This window comes from Cnephaeus nilssonii (genome assembly GCF_951640355.1).
Source record: "Cnephaeus nilssonii genome assembly, chromosome: 6".
Classification (NCBI taxonomy): Eukaryota; Metazoa; Chordata; class Mammalia; order Chiroptera; family Vespertilionidae; genus Cnephaeus; species Cnephaeus nilssonii.
In genome coordinates this window covers 39089038-39105961 of record NC_137077.1, presented here as the reverse complement: position 1 = coordinate 39105961, position 16924 = coordinate 39089038, and the positions used below count along the sequence as shown (strand labels likewise).

General features: G+C 34.0%; 1 protein-coding gene across 1 annotated transcript in view; it reads left to right on the top strand.

The window, feature by feature from the left end:
- CPNE8 (copine 8) overlaps positions 1-16924 on the top strand; it is a 195622-nt gene that overhangs the window by 156130 nt on the left and 22568 nt on the right. The window contains exons 12-14 of the mRNA XM_079775534.1: positions 4851-4914; positions 9063-9244; positions 15694-15821. Of these exons, the coding sequence (XP_079631660.1) occupies positions 4851-4914; positions 9063-9244; positions 15694-15821 (374 nt within the window). The remainder of the gene's footprint in view (positions 1-4850; positions 4915-9062; positions 9245-15693; positions 15822-16924) is intronic.

Below are 16924 nucleotides of genomic sequence, written 5' to 3'. Positions count from 1 at the left end.
GTTTATTTTTTCTTCTGTTTGCCTTGCCTGGGGAGATTTATCAGAAAAAAAATATGGCTATGAGAAATGTCCAAGATTTTATTGCCTGTGTTTTCTTCTAAGATTTTTATGGTTTTGAATCTAACATTTAAGTCTTTAATCCATTTTGAATTTATTCTTGTGTGCTCTGTAAGAAGGTAGTCTAGTTTCATTTTTTTTACATGTATCTGTCCTAATACCATTTATTGAATAGACTGTATTACATTTTATGTTCTTGCTTTCTTTGTTAAATATTAATTGACCATAAAGGTGTAGGTTTATTTCTGTGCTCTCTGTTCTGTTCCATTGATCTATATGTCTGTTTTTATGCCAATACCAGGCTGTTTTGAGTACAGCAGCTTTGTAGTATAACTTGATATCAAGTAGTATGATTCTTCCAACTTTGTTATTATTTCTCAAGATTTCTTTGGCTATTTAGGGTCTTTTTTGATTCCATATAAATTTTTGGGACATCTGTTATTGTTCTGTGGAATATGCCATTGGTATCTTGATAGGAATTGCATTGAATCTATAGATTGCTTTGGGTAGTATGGACATTTTAATGATGTTAATTCTTCCTAACCATGAACATGGTATATGCTTCCACTTATTTGTATCTTCTTCAATTTCTTTCCTCAATGTCTTATAATTTTCCAAGTACAGGACTTTTACATCTTGGATAAGTTTATTACAAGGTATTTTTTAATGCAATTGTGAATGGGATGTTTTCTTACTTCACCTTTCTGATAGTTCATTGTTGGTGTATAGAACTGCAACTGATTTCTGGGTATTTTGTATCCTGGTATTTGACTAAATTCATTTATCAGTTCTAGTAGTTCCTTGGTGAAATCTTTAGGGTTTTCTATATACAGTATAATATCATCTACAAATAATGACAGTTTTACTTCTTCCTTTTCACTTTGGATGCCTTTTATTTCTTCTTCCTGTCTGATTGTTGTGGGTAGGACTTCCAGTACTATGTTGAATAAAAGCAGACATCCCTGTCTTGTTCCTGATCTTAAGGAAAATGCTTTTAGTTTTTTCACATTGAGTATGATGTTGGCTGTGGATTTGTCATATATGGCCTTTATTACATTGAGGTATGTTCCCTCTATTCCCACTTTACTATGAGTTTTTATGATAAATAATCCAAAAGAGGTTTTATTCTTAACTTAATACAAATGAGGTGCAAAGAGGTTGAATAGCTTTCCCAAGATCACACTGCAAGTAGTGAAAGTATTTATATTTGAATTTGCATCTCAAAGCCTGCCCTCATTCTAGCAGATCTCAGTTGTCAAGGGTAATGAATCCCTCTAAAGTTTATGGGCATGGGAAGCAGGGATTGTGAAGATGCAGCAAAACTTAGAATCTGGCTGCTGTTTGTGTTGCCAATTAGGTAGTTGAACTACTTTTACAAAAGAGGAAAAGGGTAAGACAGAAAAAGATTCAAGGTTTAGCCCACAGTGAGCTGGGGTTATGCAGGATTAGGCTAATGATAATGCCAGAGTCAAGTGAACAGGTTTAGGGTAGGTTCTAGAGCTGAAGTAGGAACCTGATTGTATAGCCTGTAAATCAAGGCAGAAGCAAAGTCTTGGTACCAGCATGGCAATCATGAGAGGGATATTAAGAATGGGCGGGCATTTTTGGGTTCTAGAATCCAACAGCTTGTGGATCTGAATCTGCATTTGTCAAGATTCATTTAAAGAAGGATGGAGGAAAGTTTATCTTTCATGTTAATAATGTCAAGTTTGTGAAACTGAACAGAATTTGAAATTGGGAAGAAATAATGCAATCCTTCTGTACACCCCCAGCACAGTTGTTAGTTTTCAAGAATTAATGTATAAAGACAGTTGTAGGAAAGTTATTTTGGATGGTTTTATTCTGTGTGTGCATGTGTGTGGGAGTACATACATATGTGCAGTTTTCTTCGATATGCACACCTATACTTGTTTTCTATGGATCTTTGCTTTGCTAGTTAAATTTTCCATCTTGACATCTGATTTATCTGTCATTCACAGCTTTTGGAAAGGTGGCAGAGTAAAATAAGGACTTTTTCCAAGTATGTATTTTAGCAGTAGTAGAATGTATGAATTGGGAAGTCTTATAAGATGTTACTACTAACTCATGAAATTTGGCAGGCATGCCTTGTTTTATACTCTAGAATATAATGTAAAATAAATGTAGAATATAGTAAAACAAAATGACAGCTAAAGTGACACTTCTTGAACAGAATATTTTGAGACTTACATGTGATAGTTTTATGAATATTCTGCCAATCATTGCCTGTAAATTCAGATTTCTTACTTTGACACATGATTGATTTTTTTCTCTAATATTAGTCTTCAAGCAATATTGAAGAATGAAAAAGGGTAACAAGATTAATAATTAAGAAGTTTTGTCTGGCTTACTTTTATGACACAAATAATTTATCAGATCCTTGAAGAAATCTGCCTTATAGTCTAAAGTTATGGTTTTGCTAGCAACTTAAAAAAAAACTTTTATTAATTTTTTTTCAAAATACACTTGGTATATAGTAAGTATACATTATTATATTAATGTCAAATTCTTAGAAATCATGGGAATGAACAAATTTTAAATGCACAGTTGAGATTTAGGTTATGTTATTAACTATGAATTGTTATAAACTCCTGTGCTGTTTTTGTCATTTTTTTTAAATAGTAAGAAGCTGGAATTATAAACTCTATGAGTGTTGGTTTGCTACTGTTTTCTCTTTATCACGTAAACACAGGGCTTTTGACCATCAGAAAATGCTCAATAAATAATTGTTGAATTATAGTTTTTTAAATGAAAAAATCCAAATGGTGTAATAACAGGCTAAGGCACTGTCACAACCATGAAACATTTTGTGTAATGAGCTATCATATTTTTCTTCTGGTTTGCATACTGCTGATTCAAAACGGTAAAATAGTAAGATTCTTTCTGACATGCCGAATGAGGCAAAGAACCAAGCAAATCTTGAAATCCATCAACCACCAGGTGTGCATTCCAATATGTGGAAAGCATTGTGCAAACACTGTTATAAAAGAGAATTGAGCCCTGGCCCTTATAGCAAAGTGGTTAGAGCATTGGGCCACACACCGAAAAATCACGGGTTGGATTCCAGTCCAAGCCACTTACCTGGGTTGCAGGTCATCCCGCCCCCATCCAGGCCCCTGCAAGTGGCAACCAGTCTCTCTCACATTGATGTTTCTCTCTCACATTGATGTTTCTCTCTCTGTCTCTCTCTCTCCCTCTCCCCCTCCTTTCCCCTCCCTTCCTCTCTCTGTAAAATGCAATGAAAAAAATATCCTCAGGTGAGGATTAACAAAAGAGAGAGAGAGAGAGTTATTGTGCCAGGCACCTTCCCTCTGAGAGCTTTAAAACTTGACTAATGTCAGTAACTAGATTGTTGTAATTCAAACCCAGTTTTTTCAGACTCAAGAGCTATACCCTTTCTAATACACCATACTCCCTGTAGTACAGTCAGCTCAGTCCCTTTCAGCAGAATGACAAAGTAATTCACCGATGGTGACAGTTCTTTCAAGTTCCTTAAAAAGATTTATTATCTCAAAATGTATCCCAAGTATGTCCCTATATTCTTTTTCTAAAAATTTTAAAACTCATTTTGGTTCGTACTGGTTAGTGTATGTTCCAAATTAACCTATATTTCTAGCCTATAAACCTAATTTCTAATCTAAGAAGAAATTACCATGTAGCTATAAAGAGAATCTTTATTAGTTGTTTTATTAAATGTAAAGCATAAAAGATACTTTCCTTAGGAAAAAAATGATTGAGGTTTTTTTCAATACCTGAATAGTAGTTAGGGCTCTTCAGGCTTAATTTTTAAAGACAGAAGGAAATATTACTATAGTTAGTGCTAAGAGAACTAAAAGGGACCCTATGCTGAAATACCTAACATCATCATCATCATCATCATCATCACAACCACCACCATCACCAGCAACACTACCACCATTTAAACAACCTTTCAGACTTGAAGTGGTAAATCAATTGTGAAGTGTCAAAGTAATTTGTCAGTAAAAATAGTCCAAGTAGTCATGTTTTCAAATGATTTGCTTTTTCAATTAAAATTATTTTTTAAATTAGATATGATGCAGATTATCCCAGTAATCATATCATTGTCACATAATTGTGTTTTTATGCCTTACTTGGTGAAAAAGAGGCTAAATTACTTACAGAAAGACTCAGAGGTATATCTTTCTATCAGAAAAAAAAGGAACAATATAATCCCCCCAAAATTATTTTGGGTTAATTATCAATTGCTGAAAGTATATGCAACCAATTTCATCTATATAAACATTTATATCTATACACACACACACACACCAGAAGGCAGTAATCACTGAGAGATGGATCTGTGTCTGAAATACTTCATTTTTTTTAGGAAAGCAGAAGAAAATCACGTGTTTTATGATTGTTGCAAAGAATGAGTTCAAGAAATGATATTACTAGAGTCCTAGAGATTATTTTAACATGTCACACTTTTAAGGGCATAATAATTTAACATGGATTTTAGAGTAGTTTTGAAAGCAAATTAAAAATGAATGCTGACATTGGAGAGTGGCAAATAATTATTTTCAGTTTGACTTCTTCATTTTTATTGTGGACACCTTATGTTTTACTTTACAGGTGTATAATTGTAAAGGTATTTTGCCAAGTTCTTACCGTTGAAAACTGCCTATCTGATGCTATCCAGTGTGTACTGTAACATAGTTGCCAGTAATATTTAAGAAAATTAATTATGTTAAAAAATATGGTAACACAAATGGAAATCAAACTTTTGTGAAATTATTTCATTATTAATGATTTTTATTTACTTATATTCTAGAACACAAATCAATTTCACGGTGGCTATTGACTTTACAGCATCAAATGGTGAGTATTATGACTACCCCCTAATAAAAATGATAAGCAACTAAGTGAAATATAAATATTTATTTTCATGTTTTGATATTTTATTTCTATATTTTCATATTTTTGAAGTGTTTCATTTAAAATTCAGATATTCAGATAAATTTTCCTTTTTCTTTTTAACATTATGAGTTAATTCAGGTATAGAGAGGTCTATAAGAAATATAACAAAAGTATGTAATAGTCCCATTCAAATTTATCAAATATCAAAATATTGTCATTTTTGTTTTGCATATTTTTAAAAAGAAAATTCTAGATTTAGTTAAGCCCATTATGTATCCCACCCATTTCTTCTATCCTCCCCTCTTCTCCATACATAATTATAATCCTGAAATTTGTTTAATTATAGTCCTCATTTTTACAGTATTTCTATGTGTACTAATTTATATGAATATAATTCAAGTACATGTACCTTATTAGACATGCTTTATTTTTACTTGAATATTTATTTTTAAGAATTATTCATGTTAACACATTTATATTTAATTAATTCAGACGAGGTGTCATCTAATAGTCCATGTGCAGATAATTTGCATATCAAATATTTTAAAAAAGAAAAGTAGTGGACTTTTAATTTTATTTTGAAGTAACTTTAGTTCAAATAGGACAATCATCTGATATCAATTATATATCATTAGAACATGAATCTCATTATTTAACTTTTACCAGAAATTGTCATCAGTTTATATTTATCTAGGGGCTTTTTCCAAATTATTTATTGTACTTATTATGTTCCTCACATTATATTTCCTTTACCTCACATTTATTTAACAGTGACTCACATGTCACAAAATAATAGAATTTTTAGTAAGAAAGCACCTTGGAAATCACTTATTTCAATTGTCCTCTTATACAATGGGGGAAAATGATCCAGAATATCTTTTTAGTAATAAATACATCTTGGCTTATTAATTCTTGAGTTAGAAATAGAGACTAGGAAACCAAACTATAATTCAGGAACCTTAGACTGCATGTTAAATTTATTCTCCAGCATTATGACTTCAAGTTAATGATTTTTACTCATGTGTTTTATTCAGTAAAATATGGAACATAGAAGTAAAACCTAAAGCCCCACTGGTTTAAAATACTAGCTTTTATTCACTGATGAACATTAGCGAGAAGAGCAAGAATCTATTCAATAGAAAGACACAACCTTTTGAAACTGACTTTAAAAATAGATAATCTGAACAGACCCTTTAATAAGAAATTTAATTTTGTAATAAAATTTTAACACTATCCACAAAGTTTATCTGGACCAAGGTCCAGATAGCTTCACTGGTGAATCCTACCACATAGTTAAAGGAGAATTAATAAAAATTCTTCACAAATTCTTCCAAAAAATAGAAGAGGAAGGAACACTTCCCAACTCATTCTATGTGGTCAGTATTACCTTGATACCCAAACCAGACAAAGATATCATAAGAAAAGAAAAACTAAAGATCAATATATTTTATGGAAAATGGATATAAAAATTCTCAATAAAATGTTAGCAAATTGAGTTCAGCAATACATAGAATTATACACTCTGACCAACTAAGATTTTTCACAGGAATGCACTACATTGTCTTAATATTAAAAAATCAAATAAGGTAATTAGAAAATTATTTAAAAAACACATAGTCATCTCAATTGATGCAGAAAAACCATTTGACAGAGTCCAACATACTTTCATGATAAAACACTTAACAAACTAGGAATAGAAGTTGCCTTAGTAAAGAAGGGACTAAATGAAAAACTCATAGCTAACATTATACTTAATAGCGAAAAGCTGGCTGCTTTCCCCCTAAGATAAGGAATAGGACAGAATGTCTACTATTACCACTTCTATCCAGCATTGTACTGGAGGCTATCCTGCATTGTACTGGAGGTTGTATCCAGAGCAACTAGGCAAGAAAAGGATATAAAATATATCCAGATTGGAAATAAACAAGTTAAACCATTTTTATTTGCAGATGACATAATCTGGTATATAGAAAATCCTAATTAACCTATTAAAGATCTATTACAACCTACAAATGAATTCAGTAAGATTGAAGGATAAAATATCAATATATAAAATATATTTTTCCTACACACTTCCAATCAACAATCAGAAAATGAAATTATGGAAACAATTCTATTTACAATAGTATCAAAAGGAATCCAATACTTAGGAGTAAATTTAACAAAGTGAGTATAAAACTTACACTCTAAAAACTATTCAGAAAAAAATTGTTGAAAGATTAAAGGTCTAAATACGTGGAAAAAACATGCCATTTATTGTTTAAAGTATTACATCTGTCTCCTTTTCCCCCTATTGACCTCTCCCTGGCTGTTTCCACCGCCCCCCCACCCCAAGCACTTGCCCTCACCCCCTTACTGTCTGTCTCCATTAGTTATGCATATGTGCATATATACAAGTCCTTTGGTTGATCTCTTACCTCGCTTCCCCCCTCACCCCCTACACACACACACACACACACACACAATCTGCCTTCCCTCTGAGGTTTGATGGTCTGTCTGTTTGGTGCTTCTATGTCTCTGGATCTGTTTTTGTTCATCAGTTTATGTTGTTCATTATATTCCACAAATGAGTGAGATCATGTGATATTTCTTTCTTTCTCATGATGACATTTTAAAGGGTTGGCTCCCAGGTCCTTGAGAAAGACATTCCTGGGTTGTAGGAGATTTAGACCTCAGAGGGTGGAGAATTTACAATTGCAAGTTATCTAACGTAAGTGCTCTGAGTAAAGGGAGCTTGGGCCTATAGTCAGGAGAAACCTATCTAAAGTTCAGTCAAACTGAGGGGAATATTAAGGACATCTTGGTAAGAAGACACTTTTTTTTCAGAAATGATGTCATGTGGAACTAGCCCTTGAATGCTTGTAACCCTTTGGAAATAGAAATGCATTTACACAGTGAATTATTTTTAGACCAGAAATGCTCTTGATAAAATTATATGCATTATAAACCAAGGGAAGATCTATCCTTGATTTTGTGTCTCTCTGGATCTCAAGTGCTTATTATTATTATTTTTCCTTAGCAGAAAAGAACTGTGCCTGGAGGCTTTCCTTCTTCAGGCAATGTCTTCAAGTAGAATTGAGTTTTATGTGTTATTAAGAGTTCCATTTAACTTTTTCATTTTCACTTAGGAAACTTAATGGACTTTCAGGCTTCCTAGTGCTGGTAATTAGGGCGTTTCAATGTGAATCTCAATGTGTTTAAGTGGCAGCACATATATTACTTCCTCTCACATTCATCTCTATTCACAGGCAGCATCCCACATAGTATAAGATATTGAAAATTCAGGACCTTGTGGATGACCCAACATTAATAACAGAAGCATTTAAACCTTACATTTCCAGGGTGCTTTATTGTTTTTAATCACTTCCACACACATAATCTCATCTTGTCCTCCCAGTAAACACTGTGGTAGGATTTATCGCAGGCATTTTTAAAATATTGTCCTGCAAATGGCAAGACTCAACCGTGGGCCTTCTGCCTCCTCCTTTAATGTCTAGTTAGAAACTCTGAATCATTTTTCAGATCTAGATATTTAAAATAGCTTGAATTTGAAAACCACTATGCTCTCCTTTTTAAAAATGATAAATTGGAATACTTCTGAAATATTCAATTTATTTTCGTGATACAACTTTAGGAAAACCTCATAATTATTCAAGCCCATTAATTCAGTTGGGTCTTCTGATTATAGGTATAAGAATTCGAGTTAAAGGCACATGTTTTTTTTTCTTAAAAAACTAAATATTATGATAAAATAAAACTAACAAAAGTTCTTTTATACTACTCTGGAACTGAATTTCAATAATAGCCTTTGGCATTGGCAATAAAGAATAATTTCTGAAAAAATCTGCATATACTTTGGCATATCTTTGGGAAATTGTCTACATTTGTGATTGAATTTACTATAATAAATATTTCTGTTTTAATATCCATTCTCCCTCCCCCCACCAAAAACACAACAACAACAACTATATTTGACACACCATGGGTATAAGCAGAAAAAACACAATTTTTAAATATTTTATTCAGAAATAGATATCAAGAAAAATGTTGTCCAAAATATTGTATCTTTAGCCTGATCACTCATGTTTGAAATATTATTTTGTCGTCAGGCAACCCTGCCCAGCCCACTTCTCTCCACTACATGAATCCTTACCAACTGAACGCCTATGGGATGGCACTGAAAGCTGTGGGAGAAATCGTTCAAGATTACGACAGTGATAAAATGTTCCCAGCGCTGGGTTTTGGTGCAAAACTGCCTCCAGATGGAAGGATATCTCATGAGTTTGCTTTGGTAAGAATATGTCACAAGGATTGCATATTTTGAAAGAAAAAAAAACATGTTGAATTTTTAAATATTGGTTCACTGTTTCTGCTTTAGTCACTCACGTAGTAGGCTTTTGTGACAGTAGACTGCTTAATTTGCTCAATGATTGGCTTAGGAATGTGGTATTAATGGAAACAAAGACAGTTAAATAGATTAGCAATAAATCTCTCCCTAAAGTGCATCTGATTTATAAATAGGAGGTCTATTTTGGTTTTCTATCGCTGCATAACAAACACCCCTGGACGTTTTAGGTGTAAACCAACACCATTCTGTTTTGTTCATGTCTTGTAACGTTTGGGGCCTCCCCTGGGATGGCTTGATTGGCTGGAGACGGCTGGAATTGTTCAGACGGAACCGTATTCTTGATTCTGGCTGTCAGTTGGATTCCTCTGTTCTTCTTCATGTCCTGTCTCCTGGGGCTGGCATGCTCCCTAAGATGGCTTCTTTGCTGGTGTCTGATGCCTGAGCTGGGATGGCTGAGATAGCTGGGTTGCTTGGGCATCTTCCCCTCTTTCTACATACAACCTCTCCCTGTGGTCATCATGGGCTTCCTCGGTTTGATGGTCTCCTGCTAGTCAGATTCTTACAGGACAGCTGGTTTCCCCAGAGTGAATATTCTAAAAGGTGGGGACAGAGACTACAGGGCTGTTTATACCACAGCCTTGGAAGTCGTGGAAAGCTCCTTGAGCCACATTCTCTTGGTCAAACAAGTCACTAAGGCCAGCCCAGTTTCAAGGTAGGAGGAGTAACTTTTACCTCTCAATGGGAGGCAGATCAAAGAATGTGTGACTATATTTAGTCTACCTAAAAGGCATCTGATTTATAAATCTTCTAAATAGCTTCTTTTAAAATGGCATTTCAAATTTAAAGAAGTAGTCATGGCTGGAATTAGTTTTTTTCAAATGTGAAGCAGCACTTATGGCTATAATTAATTAAGATTTAAGTATACTGGAGTAGATATGAATGGAATAAAAACATTTCTCTAGTTAATGTTTAATGTACATAGATCTACTTTCATTTGTGTGACTCTAGGTAAGCAATGTGTTGCAGTCTACTTTCAAAATAGACTACCCATAGATAATGCTGATAGGCCCAGCCAGCCTTACTCTTACATGCACTTTCTGATAAATAATGGGGAAATCAATATATGATGGTGAGCTATTATTTGGGGGGAAAATTAGATTTTCCTAATAGAGGTACCTCCCTAGCCTACATTACATGTTATAACAGGTAGATAATCTCTCTAGTCACCCATATTTTTGTAGGTCTTTGTTTATTGTTTTTATTCTTATTACAAAAGCAATGTATGCTCATTATAGGATTTTTTAAGTTCTATAAGCAAAGTAGACAAAAATAAACACATATACTATCTTTACTAAGTAATTACTGAGTATCGATCTAAGTCCTTTATACTTGTTTTCTTATTCAGTCTTCATAAAACTTCTGTGTGGTAGATATATCCTACCTCTCACATTACTCTACTATAAAGTGCCACTCATATTGAATAAGGTAAGAATACTGCATCCAAAAGTTTTATCACTCAGCTCATAGGCTCAGAGGCTTAACTAGGGTTTTAACAGACAGTACTTGAACCCAGATCATCCTATTTTAGAATCTATTGTCTTAACCACTACTAAGCCATATTTTATAAAATACCTGTAATACTACTGCTCAGAAATGTGTTTGATTAACACCATTATTATAACATAAAATACTGTTTTCATAACAGTATTTTAATATTATTACTGCTGTACTTATTTTTGCTTTTCTATTCTATCCCCCACACAATTTCATAAAAAGGTTGCTATAGGGTTTAATTCTTTCTTCCATAAAATAGGCCACATGCCACACTCCCAATGTCATATAAAAATGAGTATCTGTTGGGATTTTGTTTCTTGGAGAATTAACATTTCCCAGAATCTTATAAGACCATGAAAATCACTCATGTGATCCTAAGTCTTAAATGCCTCAGGAAAAAGGTCACAGCTATTTTAAGCCTAAGAGAAGAAATAATTATGTTAAACTAAATGAGGTTTATTACTTTTCCTTACATGAGTGTCCCCTCACCCTTGTATATGATTTTCTTCCTTTCTCTCTCTCTCTAATCCCCTCCTCTTCTGTTTTTTGTTTGTTTTTTACCTCTACATTTATTCTTTGTATCCAAACCTATGCCAATAACTACAGCTAAGGAAGGCTTTTTTTCTTATTTGCATCTTGAACTGTTCTTTCAATTCAATTCAAATACTTATAGGATAGAGTCATACCACTTTAACTTTATAAAAAATAATCTCCCAAACGACTATGAAAACAATGAGATGCTGCTGCTGCTGCTGCTAATACTTCAGTTTTAATATTACTTAATTGTTATATCACTTTAATTTTTTTTCAAAGCACTTTTGTTTACTTAGAAAAGTAAGCCAGACAAAGGTTAAATAAGTCTTTAGTGATGTAGAATTTGTCTTGATTTGTAGGAAAATATTCTGAATTAACCTCATCATAAATAACTGCAATATACACTGAGTGGCCAGATTATTATGATCTCTAAACGCATAATAATCTGGCCACTCAGTGTATATCCTATATAATAAAAGGCTAATATGCAAATTGTCCCCTCGACCAGGAGTTCGACCAGCAGGCAGGCCGGCTGACTGCCCATGTCCCCTCCCCCTGGCCAGGCTGAACCACCCATGCACAAATTCATGCACCAGGCCTCATACACACACACACACACACACACACACACACACACACACACACACACACACTGAGTGGCCAGATTATTATGCATTCAGAGATCATAATAATCTGGCCACTCAGTGTATATTCTATAAGTGCCCAAAATAGCAAATACAAAAACTTCAGTCCCATGTCAATACACACTTCATGTATCACCTAATGTTCACAAACTCTCAGGTTTCCCTGGTAAGAATTGTGATGTGTAGTCACAACCATTAACCTTTTTATCCACATCAAATTCATGTAATCTTTCAAGTGGCAAAGGAGGCCTTTTAAAAAAATTAAATACTCCCTATTTGGTGAGTTTGGGGTTGTCTCAAAAGCTGAAATTGAGCTTTGCTGAATCAAAAAGATCTCAGGTAAACCCAGGCTTTCCATGTGAAATATGTGTCAGAATGGATGTAGTCCCATAAGAAAGGGGGATGGGAAAAGAAAGGGAGAAAGTCCTAGCATCACCTGTGAAGCACTTTGGGTTGTGAAAATGATGAGTCATTGCGCATATATCTTTGTGATCCCTGGTGACTCCTTATGGAGTTGTAACTGAAAATACAATAGTGTGGGCCTTCAGAGGTCGTAGTTCTCATAGTCGGGTGGCCAGTGATCCTTACAAGAAGGTGTTTTGCATTGATCAATAGAGAAATGCTACACCTGTCGGAGCACTTTCTCCTACTAAATATCTAAAAGAATTTGAATGTTCTTCACTTATTTCGGCATTTATAGGTATCTATGCAATTTAATATCTATGTGTATGCCTTTTCTTTAAACTAGACATAACAGTTTAACAACCAAGGGTCTTTACCCCTGTATGCATTAAATAGCAGCTCCATAGATGTTTGTTTATTGAATAAAAGGGCAAATTCTCTCAGCTTTTCCCCACAGTCAGCAGTCTCTGGGCAGCAACCGTTAACATTTCAAAGAATAAAGCACGGGCTCCTGAGAGCATTTTGTCATTGTGTTAGCCCTGCTGGAGAATATTATAGGCTGTAGGTAACAATAGACTATAGGCTTCTTGCCCAGAACTGAATATAACTCCCCAATTACAATCGCGAGAGGAGCCAAATGGAGGGAAAGTGGGTGAGAGCTGGACACCCTTCCCCACTGAAGTCTGCACAGTAGGATTATTGCTCATGTTGAATTCTGTTCTGTATATTTCTATGTGTTCCACCAATTGACATTCATTATTTTATAAATGGAAAAGTTGTTAATTAAAAAGGGAATATAAAATAGAGCATCCTTTGCCATCTTCATTAATGTAAGACGAAAATGAATCCTCTTATTTTAAAAAATGTCCTCTGTTTTTTGTGTGTGTGTGCCAGATCCTCATACAAGCTTATTTTAATTTGTTTTAACAAGCAAAAACTAATTTCCAACATAATTATTTTAAGAAATGAGTTTTTAAAAAGACTTAAAAATCATTTTATAACTCATTACAATGTTGTCATTAAGAAGAAAATCTTTCCACTAAGAAAATTAAATGGTGAGGAAAATGGTGACCTTGTAATTTCAATTCCAGAGAAATAGAGAAAATACATATTTTTATAGAAATATAAACTCTCACTCAAATGTTAAAAAGACAAAAAGCTCAGAATCATCCTGGTTTGTAAACCTCAGAATTATTCTTCAGGGAAGATATATTATACATTTTAATGCCCAAAATGAATATGAGCTTTAATTTTAATTGCTTCATACTTTATCAAGGGAAAAGAACACTGTAAAATTTTATCTAAAGGAAGGTTAAATAGGTCAGCTCAGATTAACATCAAAACCACCCTTAACTGCTTTGTGCTAAATATTGAACTTTTACATTTTAATTTTAATCAACTGCTGTAACCAATTTTATATATAAAGAGGTCTTTATGAGTTTTATGCTTTTAAAATTTACTTGAGGTTTAGTTAATAAAAGTTTGAAGAAAAAAAGCAAAATTAAAAGGAAAACGTGTATAAATTCTTATCTCACAAAATGGCAAAATTGAAGTGGTTCATAATATCTGGCTTAGTTTCCTAAGATCCCCAGTCTTTCAATATGCTTAGGATTTCATAACGTGATGGCATAGTGTGGTGAAGAGATTGGATTCTGGAGTTAGACTGCGTGGGTTCAAATATTGGCTATTTCATTTGTGTTATGTGGCTTTTGGGCACAGTATTTAATTTCTCAGTGTCTTAGTCTATTTGTAAAGTGGAAAAAAATGACACTAGTTTACCTTTTTAGGGTGGTTATAAAAACTATATAATGTATGTAAATATTTTCATATAAAGCTCAGTATACAGAAGTCAACAAATTTTTGTTACACATTAGCAGTTCCTTGTGATTGTTCAAACACATACATGCTAAAATTATTGCTATGTTTAAATATTGTTACTGTTTGGTGCTTTAAAATATATCCACAACTTTTATTTATATCTCCTCCCCCTTCCAGAGGTGGAGCCTGATTCCCCTTCCTTTGAACATGAACTGTTTCATTTCTAGCAAACAAATTAAAGTAGAAGTAATAGTGTGCAATGTATGAGACTAGCTGATGAAGACATTGGGACCTCCTTCTTGCTCTTGCTCTTGGATTGTTCATTCTGGGGACGTTAGCTGCCATGTTGTGAGAACACTCAAGTAGCCCTTTGAAGGGTCCTTGTTGGTCTCCTGCCAGTAGCTGTATAAGTGAGCCTTCTTGGAAGCAGATCCTCCAGTTCTGGTCAACCTTTCAGATGCCCGTGTCTGCATCTTGACTGCAAACTCATGAGAGATTTCTAGTGAGAACCTCCTGGCTAAGCTGCTCCTGGATTCCTGATATCCCAAAAAATGTGTGTGATAATAAATGCTTATTGTTTTGAGCCACTAACCTTTGGGATAATTTGCTACGTAGAAATAGGTAACTAATACACTGCCTTATTTGTGTTATCTGTGGAATCTGGACGAGGAGAATTAAACCTAATGATAACAGAGCATGCAGGGTTGGAAAAGGCTACACCAGGTCTCCAGGTTTGAAGTTGCCCTTCTGGGTGCTGTCTTTCAGAACCACTCCTTGGTGGCAGCTCCATTTCCCTTGCACAGCATGGATATATTTCTTTGATTCTTTTCCTTTTACCTTGTCTTGATATTTCTGACACCAAATCACATTCCCTCTGACCCCTTCTCCAGTTGGAGTTGTCAAGTACGGCCTGAAGATGTGCATGTAGCAGATGTTTTACATTTTTCTTTCTATAAGGGAAAACTGCATAGATAGCATTTTTTTCTGATTTTAATACATAACTGCATGAAACTTGAAAATATAGATTTGTTTAAAGAGTGAAATAAAAGCCCCTAATTATGTAACCACTCAGAGTTAACTTTTTTTCAGGATTCTTACGTAATCATCTCCACATGTACACAGGCCTGTGTAAAATTAAGACTATTAATTATAGAATGTGATACTCAGCTTCTCAAGATGACTTAAAATCCTCTCCGGCCATTGTTTTTAAATGTATCTATTTTTTAACTATTGTGCACATTATATTACCATACCATAATCTAAAAAATACATTGTAATCTGTTATCGACCACTTAATTTTTGCAATAATAAATATATAAATGAATATTCTTCCAAAAATTCTTTATGAGTATCAATGCATATTATTCTCTTTTTTTAATTGACCTTTATTGACACTATTAATTTTTTACTGTTTTTTTTTTTTACTGTGATGTTCTACAGAATGGGAACCCTCAAAACCCCTATTGTGATGGCATTGAGGGCGTAATGGAGGCTTATTATAGGAGTCTTAAATCTGTGCAACTATATGGGCCAACCAACTTTGCTCCTGTAATTAATCACGTAGCAAGGTAAGTTGGAAGTACACAAGGTATTTATTCTATTGTACTGAACCACAGTGAAATCATTGCATTGTTGTTAGAATGCCCTCGCAGATGAAAGTTTTTCTTCTTCTAATTTACCTCCAAGAAGTTGAGGTAAATTTTGATATAGAGTGGAAAGTCTCCAGTGCGTTACCATGATACTTTCTTTGCTAAAACGTCACATCAAAATCTCAAGTGAAGAAACATACACTGTTATGTTAGGACCTGCATTTGTTCAACCAAGGAAAATTTTCTTTTCTTTGAAAAGGCCTTCGTGAGAGCAATAACAAGATTAATCATGATCTCATCTGTGCAAATTATTCAGATCTAATATCGCATTCTATAGTAGAGAGAAGTAATAAGAAACTGAATTCCATGAAGATGACTTCCTTGCAGTGATATATAGGGCACATTATTTTCACCCTTCTGAAATTAATATACTTGTTAATATTCTAAATTCCCAGAGCTTTACCTGTATATAATACATAGTATTGAGATCAGAATATAACTGCTATGACTCCAAGTACATGTTCTGGAAAAAAAAATTTAATGTAAAAATCCATATACTTTTCTTTATCATGTTTTCATTAGTGCATAAAATAAATTAGATATCACTTTTGAAATACTTGTATGTTTGGCTTGGCCCAGTGCAAATCCTATGAAACCTTGCCAATTTTCAGATTGTCAAACAAGTATGGCTTTTGTATTCTTTCTAATACGTAGTGAACATTTGAAAAAAAAAAAAATGACTGCTTTCGGATCAGTTTTATCAGTGTGCAAGGGCAACGTGAACCTGCAGTTCTCTCTTTGAAGGTTCTGGTACTTTACCATGTTCCTTTTGCACATCATGAGAAACTTAAATGTGTTCTACTTTTCATTATCTGGGACATAGAGAAGATGCTAAAATAACCCCGTGCCCAGGGCTGACCCCAGGGGCCTCTACTGTGGAACTCCATCTCAGTTTGACAATGATACATCGACGACGAGTCTCTGAGTGTGACCCTTTAACTCAGGTTTTCTGAACATTTTTATCCATAACCTGTACTAAGGTATAAATTTTACATCTCAACATACAACGTAAAAAATATTGT